Raw genomic sequence first — 25,613 nt, 5'->3', positions numbered from 1 at the left:
GAAATAAATATATACGCCATATGCAGAATGAGGCAATCTACCAAAACAAATAATCAGGCAACTTTTGAAAATTATAGGAACTACAATATAACTAGGAACACTATAGCTAGCAAAGCAACAGCTGTGAAATTTCTAAGTGAACTCCTGAACTGTAAACCACCTTTTCCTTGATTCCACAAAACATTTTATTCAAAAATTCATATTAAGCCTTTTTTTAAATTATTTTTTGTTGCCTGCTGCTCTTAAGCACCACCTGAAAAATAAATTTTTCATTTTAACAAAACCCAACACATTAGACACCAACTTCTACTGCTGCAATTACCTTTAATGCCTCCACTTCATATTTCAGTCTTTGGTTATCAGCTTGCAAGTCTCTATTTCTTTGTTCAGCCTGTATTAACTGTGCCTCCAACTCTGCTTCTAATTCTCTGCTTCCTTCCTGGAATTCAACTAGCTCATCCCGAGCTTCCTGGAAGCTAATCAGAAACAAAGTGGGAAAGATGAGTTATAGTAGGAATCACCAGGATCATCTTGCATATAACATATCAATTCAATAATTTTTGCCTGAAATCTAAAGCTCTTGTAAAATATACTAAACAATAAAGACAATCTGTTTTACATCTCTTACTCTATATATTCAAGGCTCAATGAAAATGAGTTATAAGTCCAAAAGGGATTCATAAGTCAGTGATTACAATATTTACGAAAAGTCTACATGGTTCAATATCATTAACTTCTTCCTCCATAGAACTCAGATGGCAGGGTAGAAAAGAATGTATCTTTATTTTCACTAAAGTAGCTTAAATTTGGCATTTCCTTCAACTGTGTTCAATAGAAATCACAGATATTCTCGCATCATGATAAGATCATTCCAGATCTCTCTAAATATCATTTATTCTCATCACTGCCATAGCTACACACCTTCTATATCCACTAGCACAACAGAATAACTGGCTTCAGTGATAACAATCAAAGAGCAATAAAAGGTTTGATAAGGCTTATTAAACTGTTTACCAAAGTAGGAAAATGTATAAATATTTTAGAAATATTCCATTTAAAAAAATTTAAGACAAAATTTTGGTGCTTAAAAGCTTATTATCCAAAAGTTTTCCCAACTAAGTAAAATAACTGAAATTTTATAAAACACTCCATACCCCTGAGGCTCCTCCCCGTCCCTCAAAGCTTTGCTGGCTCCAGACACTGACAATGCTTGCCTGAAGAGAACTAAAGTCTGTTATATAGCACCCTAGACAGTTTATCAGAATGTCCAAATGACCAAACGACGAGCAGCATCAGTGCACACACAAGCCACAGATGGCCCCATCTAGTGAAAAGCATACAAGGAGGCAAACTATCAGAAGAAATCATAAATGACACTGTTTGCCTACTATTTTAATAATTTGAACAATATAAAGATTTATGGCATTTTTATACAATTTAAATACAAGCAATGTTATGACTATTTCTAGACTCTCAATCCTAAATCTGAAACTCTAAATTTAGCTTGTTAAAAAAAAAATGCACAAGCTAGACATAGTGTATTCCAATGCCCTTCCCTATTTTTAGTATGCTTTTCAACATTACCTTTGTTTATACTTCAAGGAAAGTTCCTTCCAATAAGCAGTTTCCTCCTTTAAACTTGAAAAATCTGGTATATCTTCACCATCCATGATCAAGAAAGCCTGCAAAATATTAAAGACAAACTTACAAATTAAATAGAGAACATAGGAATCTAAGAAAAAGTGTAAAATCTGGGATGTTGTGGAGGCAGTCAAACTTGAAAGATTGTGACAGTGCTAATTCTTTCATATAACTCAGGCACATAAATCACTTCACCATCCCACTCTCAGGAACCACCAATACTGTGGATGAGGTCATGACAGGAGAGATCAACAAAGTCCTTTGCTATAAAGCCACGTGAGGCACTTTCAGTTGCAGTACTAGGTTCTGGGTGACTTTGCCCCAGAGAATCATGCTATACGTAGTTCCAGCAGTTGGTTTATAGCCAGTTGGTCTTATGGAAATCAGGAGGCAGAAGCAAGCATTATCGTCAGAGGTGCTACTACTGCATGCCCGTCCTTGTCGTACAGCTTCTTCAAAGCACCTGCTTGGACCATTTTATGCCAGGTAACCCTACTAGACGATCAGGCACCACATTCCCAGTACTTTACTATTATGGCATTTCTAAAAACTTCCTGTTAATTGTCTTTTAGGTCCACAGATTCCTCCTGGGTTCTTCAAAGAAGGCACTCAGCATTCAGAAGGGAAAAAGGCCAGGCACAGTGGCTCATCCCTGTAATCCTAGCACTCTGAGGGAGGATTGCTTGAGGTCAGCAGTTTGAGATCAGCTTGAGCAAGAGTAAGACCCCATCTCTACTAAAAATAGAAAAAAATTAGCCAGGCATGGTAGTGCAAGCCTGCAATCCCAGCTACTGTGGAGGCTGAGGCAGGAAGATCTCTTGAACCCAGGAGTTTGAGGTTACTGTGAGCTAAGGCTGACACCATGGCACTCTAGCCCAGGCAACAGAGCAAGACTCTGACTCAAAAAAAAAAAAAAAAAAAAGGAAGGAAGGAAGGAAGGAAGGAAGGGAGGGAGGGAGGGGGAAAAAAATCTATTTATTAATAGTTAACCTTGCATTTGTACTAGCTGCCTAAAATTCCCAAATGATTGCCAGGGCAGATGGAATAGCAAAGACGTTAGGCCCACTCTAGATTCAGGCCTACCGTTTTCCTACCACGCCTTCCTTGGGGAAGCTCCCACTTTATATTCCAGCAATGCTGTTCAAAATTGTCTTAACACACCATGCTATTTCAGGTCTGCATGTTTCCTCTACCTGGCATGGCTCTCCTTCCTTGCATTTGGAAAGCTCCTATTTAAGCTTAAAACCTGTCATGTTTTCCAGAAACCCTTTCCTGCTCTCACCTGGACAGCTTTAAAATCTCCTGTGCTCTTGGCTATGTCTATACCCCACACATGCTTTCACTGATATAATTACCACATAGCAATGCATTTGTTTACACTTTTGTGTCCCCTATTAGGCTGTGTATTATTTATTTCTGCACAATAGATAATAATATCGACTGAATTAAACCATAATTGATTCAACCTAATCCACACTAGGCAGCAAGAACTCAAGACCAGCCTTAAAAGTAAACTAATAAAAAATCTGGAGATGTAGAGAACTGAAGAGTTCATCTAACACAATCCACTCATGAAGGTTTAACAAAAACTCAGTTACAGACGAGAACACATATAGAACTCCAACTTCAGGGTGAGTATACCAAAGAGGTATGAGAGTGCTTTTTATCGAAATAAACTAAGTGTATAAAGTTGCTTTTTAATTTTAATTCCTTTGAGGCCCACTGCAAATTTTTTTTTCTTAGGTCTTTCCTGACCACATCATCTATTATTACCTTGACATTTGTCAGGGAACCCCCAATTATCTTAAATTACCAATCAGCTTAAGAGTTCTTTGAAAGACATGGATCCGTGACATACTTTGCATCTCTTCACAGCACCAAGCACAACTAACACCTTGCTCAGAGAAAGCACTTACTACTCACAAACATTTACTGAACACCTATGTGTCAGACATTGTTAAGCACTGGATAAATGTGTATTAACCAAATACACCCTCCTCTAATCTCATTACCCCTACACTAGCACACTTTTGTCTGTACTATTCTACTCTTGCAAATATCTTTACACTATGACAGCACTTTAAAATGTAGACCCCACAGGGCTGAGAGTCTGGTTGAGGCTAGGTTCTAGGGTTCCAATTCTGCCATTAAATTACTTAAAGTAAACCGCTTACTTAGGGCCTCAGTTTTTTCATCTAATGAGGGCTTGTACTATACTAGATGACTTATGACGTGTCTTCAAGCATGTATGCTGATTATAAATAATACTGATTAATTTTATAATCCTATCCCTTCATCAAAGTTCCCAATTCTCACTCCACTTTCTGAGATGTAAGAGTAATCTTATTTGTAATTGTAATTTAACTTGTAATAAGGTATGAACAAAGATGAGGCTCATCCTGCAGCAAGACGTTGTTTGTATTCCAAAGAAGATCCAAGGCACTTAAAGGCATCATCATGTGGTATCAGTAACTCCTCAGAGTCATTGCCTAAGTCTCCTTGAGGGCAGGGATGTATTTCACATTAACAACTCAGGTAAAGATAGAATTACAAGATACATGAGGGAAGCATCTAGGGATGAGGCAACAATCCCGGTGTCACTTGAATGCTCTACACATAAGGTCTTTCCCAAAAATGCCCTAAAAGCTGTTGTGATTCCTTTTAAACTTATAAATCCAGCCCTAAAGAAGCTGATTATAAGTTCATAGGTGCTGGTCCTCAAATTTGGATGAATGCTACTATTTGAACACCGGCAACTAGGTATCCACATGCAGCTCAAATATTCAGTTTCTGATACACAATCCAATAAATCATGGTCTTGCAAAATGTCATCAAGACCAAGGTAATAAAAGAAGCAAAGTTCTGCTGCTACTTACTCTACTTTTAAACAAGAAACATATGAAGAGAAATGAAAGATTAAGTATCTCCAGGTAGTTTCTTGAGGGCAGGACCTGTGTCTTATTTATAAATCCCTACACATCACCAGAAACATGGAACACAATTCAATAAATATTTGAAATGACTTACATACAATCTTTCTTTCAGTATTCCCTCTTTACTTTCAAAGTATCACTTTCTTTTATTAAGATTTGAATTCCTATTTCAGGAATGGAGTAAGCAAAAATATTTGTAGGTAGTTTATTTCTATCTCACAATGCACCACCACGTATTAATATCAAGATTATAGGCTGAGCATAGTGGTTCATGCCTATAATCCCACCATTTTGGGAGGCTGAGGCAGGGGTATCACTTGAACCCAAGAGTTTGAGACCAGCCTGGGCAACATAGAGAGACCCCGTCTCTACAAAAAATAGAAAAATTAGCTAGGCATGGTGGCATGCACCTATAGTCCCAGCTACTTGGGAAGCAGAGGTAGGAAGATTGCTTGAGCTCAGGAGTTTGAGGATGCAGTGAGCTATGATGATGCCACTGCACTATAGCCAGGGCAACAGAGTGAAATCTTGTCTCAAAAAAAAAAAATTATAAAATCAATCATTCTCAGTTGCACAAAATTATTATTCTGATGCATGCCAACCCAGATTCACAGTCACTTATATAGGCTCAGTACAGGCTCCACATCAAAGAATAGTAAGCTGATGGGACTTATTGAAGAGAACCTTAGAGATACCACTGCACACTAGCTACCTCAAATAATCACCATCCAGCCCTTCACTCTTTTTTTTTTTTTTCTTGAGACAGAGTCTCGTTCTGTTGCCTGGGCTAGAGTGCCGTGGCATCAGCCTAGCTCACAGCAACCTCAAACTCCTGGGCTTAAGCAATCCTTCTGCCTCAGCCTCCAGGGTAGCTGGGACTACAGGCATATGCCACCATGCCCGGCTAATTTTTTCTATGTATTTTTAGTTGTCCAGCTAATTTCTTTCTATTTTTTAGTAGAGACGGGGTCTCACTCTTGCTCAGGCTGGTCTCGAACTCCTGACCTTGAGCAATCCTCCCGCCTCGGCCTCCTAGAGTAATTTATTGATTTTATATTATTTTACGCAACTGGTATAAGTTCCATAACTTTATGGCCATCAAGGAACTTCTTATTTCGGGTCTTAAATTTTCCATAAGCTTCATGTGTTGCTCTCTTAGAAGGTTCCAGGATTTGGTAAACAACTCTGTATTCTCCTTTTTTATGCTCATGGTGATTTTGTAGACTTTGATGATAATATCTCTTACCTTTGGTTTTCCCAAAGCAGATATTTCTTGACTTTTTTTTTTACAGAGATGGATGGAGTCTCTGTTACACAGGCTGGAGTGCAGTGGCATGATCACAGCTCACTGGAACCGCAAATTTCTGGGCTCAAAGGATCCTCCCCTTAACCTCCAGAGCAGCTGGGACTACAGGCACCTGCCACCACACCCAACTACTTTTATTTAGTTTCCTGTAGAGACAGGGTCTCACTACATTGCTTAGGTTGGTCTCCAACTCCCAGGCCCAAGCCATCCTCCACCTCCACCTTCCAAAGTGCTAAGATTACCGGCATGAGCTACCCAGCCCAAGCTATTTCTTGTCTTTGTAGCCTATAATCATTGGGCAGCCATCATAGTCCCTTAAATATTTGCATTGTTATGCTCAGATTGTCCCTAGATTACCTATATGTCTTTCCGGAGCTGAGTGACCAGCGCTACTTTAGTACTGGACATTTTATTCACTGGTAGGACAATTTTTCTTTAAATTTTTTAGTACTCTGTTACTATGCAGTATTTGATGATACTCCTGATTACCATGAGCCAGTGTCTTTATGGAAGTTCCTAATAATGACTGTGAGATGCCTTCCTAACATTTATTTGAATGTGAAGTCAATCCTTCTACAAACAAGGTTAGGATTGTTTTTATCTATAAATGTTATATACATGCCCACTTTGAAACTTTTCTGTGTGGGGGTGTTTTTTGGTTGTTTTTGACCCACTTAGGCAGTTATTGCTTTGAAGAGCACTTAGTTAAGTAGTGATCCCTGAGGAATAGCATTGTACACCTTTGGGTGTACTGTGAAGTTTCCAGTTGTCTCTGACTTTTGGTTCTTCAACAGGAAGATATTTAACACAACCACCATCTTTTCCATCAGTGTCCCCTGATAACTCAGAATTTAAGTAGCATTTTGCATGAAATTTCTTGAGAATCCAGTTCTAGCTCTTGCATCCTCTTTGTCCAACTATTTACTTTAATGTCAAATAATTCTAGCAAAATTATTTTAATGTTTTTTTTTACTTTACACATGCTTCTTTATTTTCTTTCTGGATCTTAGGTAAACCGAATGTTGACCACAATTTTTCTAATCAACAGGTTACTTTCACAACTTGCTTATTGGCCCTTCAAACAGTATTACAGCCTGTGCCAGAAATATTTTACCAAAATTACCATCATCTTTTCCAGAACAAATTAAAAATATTTAACCAAGAATAAGTCATAGGAGCAGCATAGCATAGTGGTTAAGAGCCTAGATCCTGGAGCCAAACTGCCTGGGTTTGAAATCAGACTCCTTCACTCACTAATTGGGTGAACTTGAACAAGTTACTTCTATGAGGTGCCCCATTTCCTCACCTGTAAAATGAGGATAATCATTAAAATGAGGTTGTTATGAAGATTAAATAAGTTAATATTTGTAAAGTACTTAGGACAGAGCCTGGCACATAGTAAACATAGCATCAATGTTCATTAAATTATAAAAAAATCTGTAGTTCAACAGTGGACCTCTGAACCACAAAGTACAACTGCAAAGTATAACCACAAAGTAAACAGGCTTCAGAATTTAAAACATACAAATGATTCCTTAAAATTAATCATTTCCAGAAGCTATATGCATATTCCAGTGATACCATTACTGAAAACGTTTCTAAAATTTATCTTTTAGAATAGCCTTTAAAAAGTCAGATTGAGAACTAAGCAAAAAGTTCTTACTTATGGTCACACCTCATTTTTATTGCTTCCTAAGTGGTATTAGCCAGTTTTATTATTCTAATTTTGTTCATCAGACTTACTCTTTTTAAAAATCACATTCTTTACAAATAACAAAGATTTGCTATCACTGCAAATATTCAAAAGACCATTTCAGGCTGGTGCGGTGGCTCAGGCCTGTAATCCTAGCACTCTGACAAGTTGAGACAGGAGGATTGCTTGAGCTCAGGAGTTTGAGGTTGCAGTGAGCTATGATGCCACTGCACTCCAGCCCTGGCAACAGAGCCAGACTCTGTCTCAAAAAAAAAAAAAAAACAAAAAAACAAAAGACTGTTTCAGGGGCTGTAAAGACAGTTTGTTCAGTTTGCTTCAAGTTACACTAGGAGGATGCATTCACTGTGTTATTTGAAACTATGTAACTGGCGGCATTAAGGCTATAGAAAGTTAGCCAATATCAAAAAATATACCGCTAAAAAAAATGCTCTAATGGTACATCTACAATTTTCTAAAGCTAGAATAATTATGTATTCTCTGCCCCCCCTCCAATCTTTCTTTAATACCATGTCCATATATATGAATGGAGTATGAGTCTCAGAAGTATAGTTACTTTTACATCAAGCATCATCATACTGTATATGACCTTCAGATATCCAGCAACAATCAACTCACTTGGGTTTGAAATAGAGCCTCTCCAAATGCCTTATTTGCAAGGAAACTAATCTTTGTACAATGGGAAGAAAATTTTTTAGATGATATTGTTTCTTGTTAACAGTTGTAGAATGAACTAATGAGGCTGGAAGAGTTCTTTTGGAACTCACTGTTAACATGCATGCCTTTTTACTGTAATTCTACTTCTCTCCAAGGTGACATTTACATAATTTTTAACTCTTCCAAGTCAATCATAAATATGGTCTCTCTTTTGATCCCATCAAACTTCTTTTTCTACCATATAGAGTACTCAGAAACTTAACATCGGAAGTAATTTTAAGCTTTAGTAACCAAATTTATTTCAGCATGGTTTACAGTAAAAGTAAGTTTTGCAGATGTCATGAAAGCAAGATCTAAGTTTTTACTGAGGGTTCTTTTTTTAAGTGCTCCTTATCTAGCTTCAGTTTATTTAATTTAAAAAATCAAAACAGAACAACAGCTTCAGAAGATTTAGCCATTTCTATCTGGACCAAGTCAACCCCTAACCAGGACTGGCCAAAGGTACTCTTTGTACCTTATGCACTCCACTTTTAATTAACAATTTTAATAATAATTCAGAAAAAACACCTCACTCAGTTTCCCTTTACTTCTCTTCAGCCCACGACTTAATGCTGCATTTTGGGCCAACTTCATGATTTAGCAAAGCCTATCTCTTAAGTACATTAAGAACAACACAATTTAGCAGACAAAATAACCAGCAACAAGCTTCAGAGTAAGATTTTTCCCATAACTGAGCAGCAGTTCTTAACTTGGGTGAATTTGCTCAAAAATAATTGAATAAGTAATCTACTAGCTTCTGGTATATCTTTGGCAAGTCAAATTGTGTGCCTTGCTTTCTAGCTGAGAAGGGTATAAAAGTTCCAAGAAGAGAAACCAGAATTCCAAGCCTAGAAATGTAAAGTATGATTCAAGCTAAGCCACTCACTAGTTGTTTGAACCGAAGTATAAATCACTTAAATCACTTAATTACCCCCACCCCAGCTCAATTTCCCCATACAAGTGGCCACAACAAAATCAGTCGCAACCACAGAGTGATGAGGTTCAAAAGAGATAGGAAGACCGCTCTGAAACGTGTCAAGGTGCTACAGAAATGGAATGTGATAATCAGTAGCTTAAGAACTCTCACTTTCTTTGCAAAACTTAAAGGGTCACCTCGTTGCTTACAGCAAAAATAAGAGGCGAGCACAAGCAACCTGAACCTGCTGGTGACACTTTCCTGAACTCCAAGGGGGGATGATTAGCAGTTGAGCCCAGGAGTCACGGGAATGCCAATCAGAGCCCAACGTGGGCTGCTCCTGCTCTTGCTCCCCACAAGAGAGAGACGCTGAGAGATCAAAATCCAACCTGACTCCAAACCGCCCTCGCAAGCAGAAGGATATGAGAGAGGTTGGAGGGGGAGGGCTGAGCGCCCTGCTGCCACCTTCGACTGGGCCACTCCTTGCGCCACCAGCGCCCCGGCCCACGGTGCCACGTCCCGGCCTCCGTCACCGCCATCCTTCACCCCACCCGGGACGGAGCACATCCTCCAGAGGCCGCCGGGCTCGTTCCCTTGCAGGCTCCCCTCTGGGCCACAGCTTGGGCCAGGGCGAGGAGGGGACAGTTAGAGCGGTTGGAACAGTTGCCCCCGGACTGGTCGCCCCAGAACCCGGCCCTAGCCCGGCCCGTCGGGGCCTCAGACACAGCCCCCGGGCCGGGCAGACTCCCCAAGGGCAGGCCTCGGCGCCGCCGGCCCGGCCGGCCCCCTCGGGAGCGGCCCCGCACCGCAGGCTCACCCGCACTGTGTCAAAAGCGCATGTTCGCCGCCGCTCGACCGAAGTCTCTGCTCCGCTGGCCTGGCCAGGCCCGCCCAGCCGCTCGCCTCCGCTCCCCTCCGCAGCCCTGAGCTCCACTCCGCGCACCTCCGCGCCCGGCTCCTCCCCGACACGTCAGGAGCTCCCCGGGTGTCCGAGGCCATTCTGTGACGCACGGGGGCGGGGTTCGGAGCATGCGCGGGAGCGCGCGGGCGTGCGGGGCGGGGCTGTGGGGGGTCCGGCATCACACCCGGCCGCCGGAACCGGCGCGCTGACGTCAAGCTGGCGGCGTCCTTTTGCGCAGGCGCCTCCGGACCCAACAACTGGTGGGGTTTTGGCCTCTGCAGTTAGGTGAAACTTTGCTGTCTGGGAAAGTGGTGCCACGGGGTGTGAGAACATCCCCCAGTTTCTCGGCCACCGAGACCTTTCAGGTATCCATGTTTCGGTGTTCCCGTTTATGAAATAAATCTCGGCTTATATTCTGTGTCCACCTCCACCCAGTAGAACACAGAGGTATTCTATCCCCATCGCTCTCACAAAGCCCGATGTTGTTTTCACAGCGCTTCCACTAGCGGAAATTTTATACTTGTTCTTGTCTTCCTCCAGTAGAATTTTAAGTTCCATGGGAGCTGGAACCTCTTATGCCTTGTTTATCACAACAGACAGCTTGGCTCTAGGCAGAGTGGGTGCTCAAATATTTGATAAATAAATGAATGGATTCCTTGGTCGCACCAAGGGATTTTATATATGTCCATTTACGTTCTACATATCTGAGCATATATTCACACACAAATATATGTTAAATATATATAGATATTCCGCTAGGGGACTTGGAGAAGGAAGCAAGCTGGAAGAGGTACTAGCTCAAAAAGTAGAGAAATGGAGATGGACAACCGCTAAGGCAGTGGCAAGTTAAAGGAAGAGAGCACTAGTTTAGGGGCCGGGCGCGGTGGCTCACGCCTGTAATCCTAGCACTCTGGGAGGCTGAGGCGGGAGGATCGTTTGAGCTCAGGAGTTGGAGACCAGCCTGAGCAACAGCGAGACCCCATCTCTACTAAAAATAGAAAGAAATTAGCTGACCAGCTAAAAATATATAGAAAAAATTAGCCGGGCATGGTGGCACATGCCTGTAGTCCCAGCTACTTGTGAGGCTGAGGCAGAAGGATTGCTTGAGTCCAGGAGTTTGAGGTTGCTGTGAGCTAGACTGATGCCACGGCACTCCAGCCTGGGCAACAGAGTGAGACTCTGTCTCAAAAAAATAAATAAAAACTAGTTTAGGCCCAGGTGCTGTGGCTCCTGCCGGTAATTGCAACACTTTGGGAGGCAGAGGAGGATCAGATCGCTTGAGATCAGGCATTCTGACCAGCCTGGGCAACGTCTCTACAAAAAAATAATTTTTTTAAGTTCATGGGAAATGTGTGTTATGAAAAAACCATGCACGGATTTCAATTTTTTTTTTGCAACAAAATAAACTCATATTAACTTGTTATAACATGTCTGAACAGCATCTAGTTTGAGGCATTATGAAGGATAAGACACCAGTTTGAAAAGAGCCCCTATCAGAGCAACATGAATTCTGCTAACATTGAACCAAGAACAAACATCAAATTTATGGTAAAGATTGGGTGGAAGAATGGTGAAATCATTGATGCTTTTCATAAGAAAAGTTTGTGGGGACAATGCTCCAAAGAAATTAGTTTACAAATGGATAACTTGGTTTAAGAAGGGATAAGACAGTGTTGAAGATGAAGCCCACAATGGCAAATCATCCACATCAATTTTCGAGGAAAAATTAATCTTATTCCTGCCCTAATTAAAGAGGACTGACAATTAACAGCTGAAACAATAGCCAACATCATAGACATCTCAAGTGATTCTGCTCACACAATTCTGGCTGAAAAATTAAAGTTGAGCAAACTTTCTATGCAATGGGTGCCAAAAACTGTTACACCCACATCAGCTGCAGACAAAAGCAGAACCTTCAATGGAAATTTTAAACAAATGGGATCAAGATCCTGAAGCATTGCTTCAAAGAATTGTTATCAGGTGATGAAACATGGCTTTACCTGTATGATCCTGAAGACAAAGCACATCAACGACATGGCTACCAAGAGGTGGAAGAGTCCAGTCAAAGCAAAAGTGGACTGGTCAAGAGCAAAGGTCATGGCAACAGTTTTGGGGGATGCCCAAGGTAATTTGCTTGTTCACTTTCTGGAGACCCAAAGAATGATAACATCTGCTTATTATGAGAGTGTTTTGAGAAAGTTAGCCAAAGCTTTAGCAAAAAAAATACCTGGGAAAGCTTCACCAGAGAGTCCTTTGCCACCACGACAATGCTCCTGCTCATTCCTCTTATCAAACAAGGGCAATTTTTCCAGAATTTTAATGAGAAATCATTAGGCATCCACCTTACAGTACTAATTTGGCTCCTTCTGCTTTTTGTTTCCTAATCTTAAAAAATCTTTAGAGGACACCCATTTTTCTTCAGTTAGAAGTGTAAAAAAAAGACTGCATTAACATGGTTAAATTCCCAAGACCCTTAGTTCTTTAAAGATGGACTAAATGGCCACTATCACTCCTTACAAAAGTGTCTTGAACTTGATGGAGCTTATGTTGAGAAATAAAGTTGATATTTTTAATTTTTGTCTTTAATTCTATTTTTCCACAAACTTTTTGAAGTCTGCTCATATATATTGACAATTGTGCTAAACCCTTGCTTGGTGTAATTTCAACCTCACAATGGCCCCATGAGATAGGTACTGTTATTCTCGTTTTTAAAATGAGGAAACAGACTAGCAAGATGAAGCTGCCCAAGATCACTCAACTAGAAAGAGGAGGACTCAAGACTCAAAGCCACCCAATCTAGATTGTCTAAGTCCAGAAACCACACTTTTTTTTTTTTGTAGCGAGAGTCTTGCTCTGTCACCCAGGCTGCAATGCAGTGGCATGATCATAGCTCACTGCAGCCTCCAGCTCCTGCACTTGAATGATCTTTCCACCTCAGCCTCCCAAGTAGCTGGGACTACAGGCACACACACCACCACATTTGGTTAATTTTTTTTTAGAGACAGGGGTCTCACTATGTTGCCCAGGCCGGTCTCCAACTTTTGGCCTAAAGCGATCCTCTCACCTCAGCCTCCCAAAGTGCAGGGATTACAGGCGCAAGCCACCACACCTGGCCCAGAAACCACACTATTAACAACTACTATAACGCCCAAGAAGGAGAACTATTAATAATAATTACCATTTATTGGGCCAGAGCACTGTGCTAAGTGCTTTATAAACATTATATCCTTCAGTCCTCACAAGCCTGTGAGGCTGTAATTATTACCTCCCATTTTACATATTGTAACCTGAGACCCAGAAGAGCTGGCGTTTAAACCCAAGCAGGTTTTACTCCAAGGCCAGTGGCCTAGGATAGCTTGGAAGCTGGTTCAGGCTCTGGGGCTCTGCTTCCTGTGCTCTGGCTGGCGAGATCACAGACAGGGAGGGGACTGATGAAGGCTTTCGTGTGGACCTGCTGCCAAGATGGAACAGTCCCACCCCAAGAGGAAAAAAAATAAAGGCTGCAGCTCTTGTCCCTGCCTGAGGTGCTGGGAAACGCACTGAGTCATCTAATGGCAGGCCAGGCCCCTCAGAAGATGTTGGCATCATCCTCCAGGCTGCTACCCATCCCACGCAGCCTGGACCCGGAACTGGTGTTTGTCAGGACTGGTGTGTTGGCCTCATCTTAATGAATGAGCTTTGCTTGGCTGCGTTCTCAGAGGTGTTGGAGGCCCTGCACTGATCTCTCTCCTTGTAGACTGAGCTTTCTCCATGGGAGAGAGGCCCCGGGGCTCGGCAGACAGGGCAAGCAACAATCTCCTCCAGCCCTTCCAACCTCTGCTCCAGCCCCTGCTTCCAAATCAAGGGAAAATAAAATGGAAAGGAAGAAGGAAGGCAGCGTCGAAAAGGAGCAGAAGTTATATTATTATAAAAACAGCCTTGTGAAGGTAGAAAAGGTGGGTGAGGGTTGCCCCACCCCTCTGCCTTGATAAACCATTATTAGGAAAGGCTTTGCTGAGGCATGGGTCCCTATGTGAGATCTTTCTTGGACTGAGCCAAAGAGGTGAATGTCACAGTCCCTGCAAGCATGCATGAGCATCCCTATATCTTTCCTGCCAAAAACTCTGAGATACAGGAAACAGAGGCCAGTTTCCACCACTGGGAGGGATGGAAGTTGACCAGCTGCCCTAGGGGAGGTCTGGGTACGAGCCTAAACTCTAATGCTAGACTTTGGCCACATCACACATTCACAAAAGGTGATGTAATGCACCCAGGCCTGCTATAATTCTGAGGAGTTGGGGCATATTTGACTCTCTACTCAATCAGGTGAGCAAGACACTTCAAAAGCAAAGGCTTGATTCAGCCTAATCTCTCTGTGTTCCTTTGAACAGTATTTTTTGCTAAGTTCTAAGGGCATAGGTCAAGGTGGGCAAGGGACACCTAATGGCTGGCTGGTTGCTAATGGTCTGGTGGATATGTCTACCAGATGTCCACTATCACCTCCAACTCTATATCCCTAAACCCCAAACAGATCTTTCTTTTGCCTCAACAGAAATTTCCAAAACAATTTTCCTGTTTCTGCCAATGATGTCATTGGCAGATGCCTCCCAGTCATTGAGGCACAAAGCACTCATCAAATCACCCTTACTTATCCCTCTCCCCAGCTTGCATCTCAATCCTGTGATCACCAAACCCCAATGACTTTCCCTTCATAAACTCAAAAAAATCCATTCATTATTCAGTACTTTCCTCGTGCATCTCTCCCAATCCAAAGTCTCCTATTTATCTGTCCTTCCATCCCCAAATTTCTCTCCCTTGAATTTCTTCTTGTTCCAGCCCAGCAGTCCACACATAGCTATTAGAATAATCTTTCTAAAATCCCATTATATACAGAGCATCCCTGGCCCCAAAACTTATGGTGGCATCTTGTTACCCTTGTGATAAAGTACAAACAATATAGTCTGGCATTCAAGGTCCTCCCAAAGCAACTCCAACCCACTTCTACAGTCTACATCCTACAGTTTGCCTGCCTGGGTCTAGCCAGACCCTCCACTGCATCCCCCAAATAGATGGTTACCTTCCTCTCTGGGTCTGTCTTATTGACTGCCATGCCCTGGGAACTACAGCTGCTCCCTAGGCTTGGCCAACCTGCCTTGCCTCCTTCTGCCTTTTGAAGCCTCACTCATATGCTACCTCCTCCAGGAAGCCTCCCCTGATACCCAAAACCCCAAAGTGAACACTCCATCTCTGAGCTCAAATAGAGCCACTCACAGTGCACACGAGACTTATTGAACACAGCCTTTTGGTCACAGAGGTACTCAATATCCCCCCAAGCAACAAAAAGTCACTGAATGCAGGGACAATGTTGATTGTCCTAATAACTCGCCAGCAACAGGCACTTAGCAAACACTCATTTAATATGCTTCAGTGAAAGTGAAAGAATGAATCAATGGTTTGGTGGCTATAACTTCAAATGCAAGACTGACAAAACTTTCTGGAAAATGCCCCAAATTCTGAAAAAAAATCACCATAAACAGAAAAGCTTTTCACTGGTATGAAAGGCTGAACTTAGATAACACCAAGTTACAAAGGAACTGGGATTCAGGTCACAGGCAACTGTGTCTTTTCCCTAGCCCAAATCTTAAGCCCAATCTATAGCACCTACAATCCCCAGTGCAACATCTTTTGCTTTTATAATCTAAAAAACAGTAATAATGATAATATTTTTAATCTTAAAAAATATACACTTGGGCCTTGAGGTGAGAAGTGGTTTTATAGAAAAAGGAGAGTCATTCATCAGCTAGGAGTTTAGTGCCTGCTATGTACCAGGCACTGTTCTAGGCCTTGGGAATGCCACCATAACTTTAAAAAGCTTATATTCTAATGGGGAAGACAGACAATAAGCAAAGAGGCAAATCTCTTCCTGTCAGGCCATGACAAGTGCCGAGTGGTCCACAGAATGCCAGAGGCTTCAACCAGAAAATAAATTTCCCCTTCCAAGATTTTGAGTAGTAACCAGTTCATGGTTGACTCAGAAATGCCCCACTTCTGGTTGGTCTCTGACCCTTGGCCAGGTAGCCACAAACAAGCCAGCCTGGGGTATTCCTATACCACCTTGAAGGGAAAGAAAGTTCCATTCACGTTCTCTTTATTGCATCCTCAGTGACTTCTTGAGCACATGGCACTCACCAACTACCCAAAGTAGCTCAGGCTCGGAACCTCAGCTCTTCCATCAGAGTTTGTCCCCTCAATTTTCAAACTCCAGGTGGCTGTCAGTCAACAGAAAGGCAGGAATTGATGGATTTTCTGTGCAGTATGTTAGGTTTCAAACCTCCTTTCTGTTCTGTCCCTTTCCATTGTGTCTGTCTGAGAATGAGGGCTGCTTCTGGCCCTAGGACCCCGTGCCAGGAGGGTTCTTCACCTTCTGCAGACCTCCAGATGTAGCTGGCTGAAAGGTGACTCTTAGAGGTGAGAAATGAGGACAATTTAGATCCCATTAAGGTCCTGCCCTGGTTGTTGGTACCTGGAAGGAAACAGCCCTCATCCTCCTTATCCAGGTGGCTAAACTGAGGTCTCAAGAGTCTCTTCCTAGCCTTTGATCCCCTTTGTATGGAACCTGATATCCTGCCATGCTCCCATGAATCTCTTGGAACTTGTCCTAATTTCTTCCCCAGCAGCCTACCTGAACAGTGGACTCCTCCCGCTCTGGAACCTCGGGGGTTTCCTGGCCTCAGAGGCTCCGCTCTCCAAGCTTCAGTCTTCACTATCAGCCTGGCTCCCACCTCAGCCACCTGACAGTCACTATCCACACCCCAGCGTGACAGCTGCCTCCCCAGAAAAGGATGACATGACACTGTTAATTGCTAATTGGGTTAACACCTGGCAACGCCAAGAGCTGTTGATATCACACCTACATAAACAGTATGACTGTCCCTGGAGAAAATGATATCTGGTCACATACCTTTTTTTTTTTTTTTCCGAGACAGAGTCTTGCTTTGGCGCCTAGGCTGGAGTGCAGGGGCATCATCATAGCTCACAGCAACCTCAAACTCCTGGGCTCAATTGATTCTTCTGCCTCAATCTCCAGAGTAGCTGGGATTACAGGCACACGTCACCACGCCCAGCTAATTTTTCTAATTTTTGTAGAGACGGCATCTCACTCTTGCTCAGGCTGGTCTCAAACTCCTGACTTCAAGCAATCCTCCTGCCTCAGACTCCCAGAGTGCTGGGATTACAGGTATGAGCCACCACGCCCAGCTCTGCTCACATACCTTTACACAGATGAGGCAGCAGTGGGTTTACCTACTCCCAAGCCAGACTAATAAAATAACAGGGCTGAAAAGAAATGGAGTGCTTCTTACCAGCTTGAGCTGATTATATCAGGCAATTTCAGCCAAATTCCCATTACCAGGTAAGCCAATGAGTCAAAGTTACCAGGACCAAAAGATCATGTATTTAACCATTCACTAAATATTTATTGAGTGCCTGGCACCATTCCAGGCCCCAGCGATAGACCAATTAACAAAAGAAGCTAAGTCCCTTCCTTCCTGGAGGTTTTCTAACAATGAAAGAAAAGAAGGGAAATAGAAGGAAAACAGAAAACAGATAAACATGAGTATGTCAGCTGTAATAAGTACTATGGAGAAAAAAGTTAGCCAGGACTTTTCAATATTTTACATTTAGGGCCAAGCACAGTAGCTTATGCCTGTAATCCTAGCACTTTGGGGAGGCCAAAGTGGGCGGAGTGCATAAGCCCAGGTAGGTGTTCAAGCTTGCAGTGAGCTAAGCTCACAACACTGCGCTCCAATCTGGGCAAAAGAGCAAGACCCTGTCTCTTTAAAAAAAAAATTTTTTTTCAACCTTTCAGCCAAGTGACTCCAAGAGATACAGAGTGACCTGGGCACTCACGTCAGTAAAGCTTCAATGGGAGGGTTCCCAATTCTGCAGCACCAATCGTAAGAAATAATTCCTTCTGCGATGACTCCCTAATTAGCCTGACCTGATGTCATTCCCTCCTGTAAACATATGTGCTGGCTCTGTAGATGTAAGTTTCCAACCTACAATCTTTTCAAGTTCATATTGTCTAAACATCCACTAACTGACAATATAATGATATTTGGCACTTAGAGTGGTAGAATTACCTGGGACGTCAACTATAGCTAATCTGGAATGTAAGGATTGCTTCTCTGAGGTCACTTTTGTGACCACTGTCTAAATAAGAGGAGAACAATACCCTGACTATTTATAACTACAATGTAATATGGTAAAATGACAGTCTATGGGATCTCAGAGGAAATTTCACACTAGCTTTCATCAATTCCTGTATGATACAACACGAGTCTAGATGTCCACTTTGAAAATTACCACAAGGGGGTTTTGTGGCCTTTACATGGAAAACATTTTCTGCTCAAAATTAGGAGGCTGGGCTTTATTCAGGAGCACCACAGAGGCCAATTTTGACTCATAAATGCTGAATTGCAGAAATGAAACATCCCAGGTTTCATATCAATCACAGTTGACACGTCCCTTTGGAGAGGACCAGGCCAGGCACAAGAGAAGACATCCACTGAAGTGCTAGGGGCAGGAGAGCCCTTTCTCCAAGCATGTTGCTGTTTCAACAGTTTCCTAAAGATCATGTGTTAACAGGGTGGTTATTAAAACCCTGATAAAAAGATATTAAAGCAACCAGATTGAAAGCAAGAGGCCCAGACACATAGAGAAGGAGATCAAAGAGTGGTGAGATCTACCCTCCACCCCCAGCCATGGCAGGCACCAGCCCTTCAACACTCCCCACCCTGGTGTGAGAACCCCGCCATGCCTGGTGTTAACTCCCTTCCAGGTGTTTATTCACCTTGGTCCAATCAGCCCCATCACGGGTGAGTTTGCTCAACTTACTTCCCTTCTCCGAGCCTCAGTGTCTTCATCTATAAAATGAGCAGGTCAAACCAGATGACATTGTTGACAATGCCCATGAGTCAGGACCCATCCTGTCATCCAGCCAAGCACCCTCTTGGTGGGGGCAGAGAGCCTGCCTCTCCTTAGTCTGACCAAGGTGGTCAGCACCCTCCTAGGTGAGTGAGGGTAATGGCCAAGAATAGTCGTATTCGTGCCAATGTTCCTTTCTATGCCCCGGGGAATCGCTGAACTTGCAGAATGAACCAATTCGAGGGCATCTAATGTCCGGTCTGTTTGTTTCCTGTGGCTACTGTAATAAATGACCACAAACTTGGTGACTTAAAACAACACAGATTTATCCTCTGAATAAATTTGTTCTGAAGGTCAGAAGTCTAAAATGAGACTTACAGAGCTAAAACCAAGGTGTTGGCAGGGTTGCTTCCTTTTGAAGGCTCCAGAGGAGAATGAGTTCATTGCCTCTTCAAGCTTCGAGAGGCCACGTGGGTTCCCCGGCTCCTGGTGGCATCACTCTGGTAGCTGCTTCTGTCATTATAGTACCTTCTCTGACTTTCATCCTCCTGCCTCCCTCTTAAGGACCCTTTTGATGACATCATCCCACTCAGATAATCCAGTATAATCTCCCCATCTCAAAATCCTTAACTTAATCACATCTGCAAAGTTCCTTTTGCCATATAAGGTAACATACTCACGATAGGCTCTGGGGATTAGGACATGAACAGGCTGTTATTCTGCCTGCCACCTCTGACATTCCAATTTTACCACCTGTACAATATTTGCCATTTCTGCATATCATCTTTGAACTTTTCTTTGAATTGACGCAGTTTTTAAAAGATAAACTTAAATCTTGCATTAGCCTCACTCTGAACAATCATCTCTATGAAATCATGGAATTGATAGTTGTAGTTTCCATAATATTCCATAAAAATAAATATATAACTATTAAATTTTCAAATGTTCATCCCTTACCACCTAACATAACTTTTTGCGTGCCACCAGTAGTACACAGACTATCCTTTGGGGAATAAAAATAGAATCCGGGCTCCTACTTTTACAGAAAAAGGTAATTTGTCCAAAAATGCACACCAGTGAAGAGCAAAACTTCAGCTACGCCCACAACTCCTTCTTCCCATCTCCATATTCATTAATCACAACTTGAAAGTATGTCAGCTTTTTCTTAAGAGCATCTCTGACATTGAAGATCCATATAATCTAGGGCTTAGTTCCCCTTCTGTTACACTCATGGATATTTTATATTTGGGAAATGGGATTTCCTATTGCTTCCCATCCATGTCTGTGTTAAACAGAAGCCTGTTTCCTTGGCCCACACTGGACATTGCCCAGGCCCTGGGGAAGAGAGAATTGAGAAAGGAGGTCAGTGGCCAGTGGTGACTTTGTAGTTTGCCCCCTGGCATCTGTCCCAGCTGCAGATTGAACTTTGAAACCACTTTTGAGAAGACAGAGTTCCTTTCCATACACACAGTGTGGGATGATGTCATTTCCCTCTTCTTACATAACAACATAACAATCGGCATGCAATAAAAATAGCTACGGTACATTGGATATTTAATAGGAGACAGACCCTGTGATAAGTGCTTTACAAACACCCATTTACAACAACCCTGTGAAGTAGCTATTAGTGTTCTCACTTTACCGATGAGGAAACCCAGTCTCAGAGACATTAAGCAACTTGTCCAGGATCATACAGCCAGTGGTGACAAAGTCAGTATTCATAGAACCTCAGAGATACAAGAGAACTTGGAAGTCATCTGACAAATGAGAAAAACAGAGAGGTTGAGCAACCTGGCTAAGGACATATAGTTAGTGGCAGACTAGGGGACAGAATTCAGGTCTTCAACTTTCAGACCAGTCTCTTTCCTCAGATGTTCTCTCTTTTAAGCTATTATTTCTTAGATCAGATCCTGCCTGATCTGCTTCTCTTTTCTCTTCGTTCCACATATCACTCTTTCCTTGGTGCTTTGGCCCCTCCGTGTGCTCACGCCAATGGAAGGCTGTGGACATATCTAGCCAGAGTCCCAGAATGACCCGGGAAAAAACACTGAAAGCACTACAAAATCTCCATGATTCTGTGTTCATTAATTTAGAATTAGTAATAATTTAGCCTGAAAGGAATTAAAGTTTACCTTTATCTTCCCCCTGTCCCCACTGAAAAGAGATTGCTAAGCAGATACACTGTGGAAACAAGATTAGATGGTGTCATGATCAAAAGAGGAACTTCTTAATGAAAATTTTAACCCAACAAGAACCCAAAAGTGTGTCAACAGGGATCTGCTAAATAAATGATTGTATATACAAACCAGGGAATAGTGGGTGGTCACTAAAGATGATGTCATAGAACAATGTATATGAGAACAAATTATGATTTAGTAAGTTTTAAGCGTGATACAAAATAAAATTACTCTTTTTATAAGTATTTAATATATACTCAGAAAAAAACAGTAGAAGAATATATTTGTAAGTGGTGGCTATCTCCAGGTGATTTACATTTACATTTGTGTGTTTGTCTGTGTTTTCCAAATTTTCTACAGTATATACATATTCCTTTTATAATCCAAGGGAAGAAAATCATCAGAAACTGTAGACACAGAATATGCATATACTGTAGAAAATTTGGAAAACACAGACATTGAGAATTGCTATTTTCTGAAGCCTGTGCTCTGAGACTACATATACAAGAAAATAAGGGATTGGGCCACAGACCTCTTTACAGAGCTGGCCATGCATTAATGACTTAGCAATTAGCCTGCCCCAGTAGAAAAATGGGCAATGGACAGAAATAGGTAATTGATAGAAGAAATATGAATGGCCATTAAATACCTAAGAAGGTCCTCAACCATATCATTAATAATTTTTTAAAATGTAAATTAAAATGACAATGAGATATCACACTTTTTGCTTAGTAGATTAGCAAAATGGAAATCAAATGATAATGCCCAGGGCTGGTAAAAGTATAAGGAAGCACATTCTCTGCCACAACACTGGTAGGAGTGAAAAATGCTATAACTACCTTTGTTGCCACAATGGATTAAATGCACATATCTTCGCTTCCTCCTGAAACCCCACCAAAAAAAGAATAAGAATTTTAATAGGTATAAATCCACAAGGACAGAGGATGGGAAAGGAGACAACAGTGGACAAGAGATGTCAACAGAACCTTGGAAGCTGGAGTAGATTAGCGAGTGGAGGCTGATGCAGAGGATCAGAGAAGTCTGAAACCAAATGCCCAGCGGAAGTAAGCAGTGCCACACCTCTGAACTCCAGAAACCCTCAGGAATTGGAGGTGCCAGGGTGGGGCGGGGCTAAAAACAGGAAGATCTGTTGAAAGTACCTACGATGTGTTTGCAAAACATTTCAACATGGGCTTCAGAGCCCAGGCAATTGACAAGCCACTCTCTCAGCCCAGCAGGAGAAGGAGGGTTTTCTTCTGGAAAAACTAAACCAGAGAACCCCCAGACTTGAGGAGACTGTGCACAACAGAGGGCAGGGTTAAGTCACTACGCTATAAAGGGAAGAAGGGTTTGGGGCGTGGGGAGTTTTTGAAGGCTACATATTGAATGATGAGACCCCTCTCCTGTCCCCTGATGGCCTTATGCTAGCAGCCTGGCTTGTACCCTCCAGATGGGAGATCAGAGAGTTCTTCTAGGGGTCTACCAACCTGGTCCCCCCAAGTTGGTCACCCTACACAGAGGCCTAAAAACCAACAAGCCCAGACACACACACACACACACACACACACACACACACACACATACACACACACACACACACACACCCTCAATCAGCTTCTTGTTCTTTTATCACAAAAATGAACGTTCAACAAGGAATCACCAAACATTTGAGGAAGCCTCCCATGTGAAAGATAGAACAAAATAACACAAAAGAAATTCAGGAGCAATAAATACAATGCAAGGAGCTAAAGTAAGCTGAAAAAACTGTAATAAATATCTTCAGAGAAATAAACAAAGACATTACATCATGAAACAAGAACATGGGACTACAAAAAAAGAAACAAGAATAAGAGCACCTTTTTTAAAAAAATTAGGGTTGAAATAAAAATATTCATTTGAGGAGTATAACCATAAAATTGAGAAAATCTCCCAAACAGGAGAACAAAAGACAGATCTCCCAAATAGAAGATTAAAAGCAAAAACATGAGAGGATAAACCTAGAAGTTCAACATCCAAGTGATAGAAATTTTAGTAAGAGAGAATAGAGAAAATGAGAGGAAAGAAATTTTTTTTAATTTTTGTTCTTTTTAAAAAAATTTTTTAGAGACAAAGTTTCACTCTGTCACCCAGGCTGGAATGCAGTGGCAAAATCATAGCTCACTGCAACCTCAAACTTCCGAGCTCAAGGGATCTTCCCACCTCAGCCTGTCATGTAGCTAGTACTACAGGTGTGTGCCACTACATCTGGATAATTTTTAAAATTTTTTGTAGGGACAGAGTCTCACTGTGCTGCCCAGGCTGGTCTCAAACTCCTGGTCTCAAGTGATCTTCCCACCTCGGCCTCCCAAAGTGCTGGGATTACAGGCATGAGTCACTGCACCCAGCCAAGATTTGCTATTTCAATTGTAAGCTTTGTGTTGCTTTAATAAATAGATATTAAATTTATATAAAATGATAGGATATTTCGTAATGGAACCTGGACAAATTAATCAAAACTGTAAATATATGTATAACCTTTTACTTAGTGATCCAACGCCTATTATCCTAATGACGTAATAGGACTAGTATGCAAAGATGTATGTTCAGTGATGTTTACTGCAGCACTGTTTATAATTATAGAAATATATTGGAAACACCCTAAACACTCATCGATAGGAGACTAGTTTAATAAATCATGGTACATCCATACAATAGAATACTATGCAGATGTTAAGAAGGACAGGTAGATATTTACAAATTAACATAGGATGACAGTCAAGAGATAGTATTAAGTAAAAAAAGGTTATAGGACAGTAAGTAGAATTCTACATTAAAAATTTTATTTAAAAGTCTAGATGTCTATATGCCAAAGTGTTAATCTTTAGGGATAGAATTATGCAAAGACTTTCAATTTCTCTGTATTGTTTAAATTTTTATCAACTATCACATTGTCAAGAAAAAACCTGTCTAGTTCCATTTAGAAAATGAAATAAAAGTAAACCCAAACCCTAAAGAATACAATCATATAATTTATAAAACGCCTTTGCAATCATTATCCTACCTAAGTATTACAAAAATCCAATAAAATAGACATGTTTTACATTTTGTAAAAAAGAAAACAGGTTCAGAGGGAAGCAACTTGCCCATAAGCAATTAAGCCAAGGAGCCAGGACTTCATTGCGAGCCCCTAACTTGGTCGCCCAGCGTGATTTCAGTGCATCACGCTGACTGTGTCTCTGTCAGTTCCAGATAAACCTGTCTGAGCCTGATGAGCTCCCTCTGCAACCCAGGAAAATGTTCACTGGGCAATTCAGGAAATAGAAAACCAAATCAAGGTGATCAGAATCTTAGGGGGTGTGGACAGACGATGTAGTTTCAGGAAGCCACCAAAGCAAACCCCTTGTGTCACCCACCACAGGGACATAACCAACTTCACAAACTGACCTCAGCCTTTGACAAGGGCAGAGAGGGTCCTCAGACTGCCGCAGCCCCGGACTCTGGTGTCTCTCAGGTGTCTCACCTGGCCCAGACCTTCTCCAATCAGCCCCCCTCCCCCCACTCCTCATCACCCCAAGGTACCTGGTCCTGTGTCCCAGGTCTCAGCTGATCAGATCCACAGCAGTGCACAGGGGCCCACGCTGAACTGGCTGGAACAAAGCAGAAGTCAACAGGAAGAGTGAGAATCACCGTCTGACAAAAGAGACGCAAGGACAGGAAGTGGGTTAGAGCCAGGAAGGCTGGGGCCTGCTGTCTACAAGGGAGGCAACCCTGCCCGCGCCTCGTTGCTCAGCTGGAGTTAAGCAAGACGTCAGTGCTTTGAAAGGGAAAGAAGAAATTCAAGTCCTGACTCCTCAGCTAGGCGTCAGGTTCCCCATTTCCATTGCACGGGTAGTGTGGAAGCCACTGGTCGTCCAGACAAATGACCTGTTCTCTCCCCGCTTTCCTGCCTCTGTCACTGTATTTGGAGGGTAAAGGCAAGGGGAGGAGATGAGCGGATGTCAGCGTTGTTTGTGTCTCCATGGGGGCACATGTGTCCTTCCAGCACAGAGCCTACACAGCACATACGTGGTACATAGAACTTAACATCACATAGCCTCGACCTGCCACTTTTAGCTGTGACAAATTGAGCAAGTTGCTTTGCGTCTCTGAGTGTCATTTGCCCATCTATAAAATGGAGGCAATACCAGTGCTGACCTTGGAGCATCGTTTTAGGGCTTAAATGAGATGACATGTATAATCAGCTCCACATAAATCCAATTGTAGCTGTTAGTGGTTGTCCCCTTTCTGCCTTTCCAAATCCACCCCCTTCCTTTAGGCTTTACCAGAGCAGACCACCCAGGTCTGAAGAGTCACCTGAACACTTCTTGCCTCCACAGTGGCTGTAGGTCTCATGTGTCAATTAGTCTTGCCACACAGAAGAGGCACCATTGTCAAAAGCTTCTACTGAGC

General features: G+C 42.2%; 1 protein-coding gene across 4 annotated transcripts in view; it reads right to left on the bottom strand.

Annotated features, from left to right (window-relative positions):
- The window catches only part of NDEL1 (nudE neurodevelopment protein 1 like 1), a 46,140-nt gene extending 21,261 nt beyond the window's left edge, over positions 1-24,879 (bottom strand). For 2 of the 4 annotated variants that reach the window (XM_045570232.1, XM_045570231.1), the window contains exons 1-3: positions 24,744-24,840; positions 1,585-1,682; positions 323-476 (exon numbers count right to left, since the gene is read on the bottom strand). In XM_045570232.1, the coding sequence (XP_045426188.1) occupies positions 323-476; positions 1,585-1,670 (240 nt within the window). In that variant the 5' untranslated portion in view covers positions 1,671-1,682; positions 24,744-24,840. Of the gene's footprint in view, positions 1-322; positions 477-1,584; positions 1,683-10,020; positions 10,159-24,743 lie in introns of those variants that run through there. The other 2 variants (XM_045570230.1, XM_045570233.1) reach the window with 2 other exon arrangements.
- Positions 24,880-25,613: the final 734 nt, after the last annotated feature.

The sequence above is a fragment of the Lemur catta genome, chromosome 15 (assembly GCF_020740605.2).
Source record: "Lemur catta isolate mLemCat1 chromosome 15, mLemCat1.pri, whole genome shotgun sequence".
In the NCBI taxonomy this organism is placed as follows: domain Eukaryota; kingdom Metazoa; phylum Chordata; class Mammalia; order Primates; family Lemuridae; genus Lemur; species Lemur catta.
Note: the sequence above shows the minus strand (reverse complement) of the source record. Positions and strands in the feature narration are given on the sequence as shown.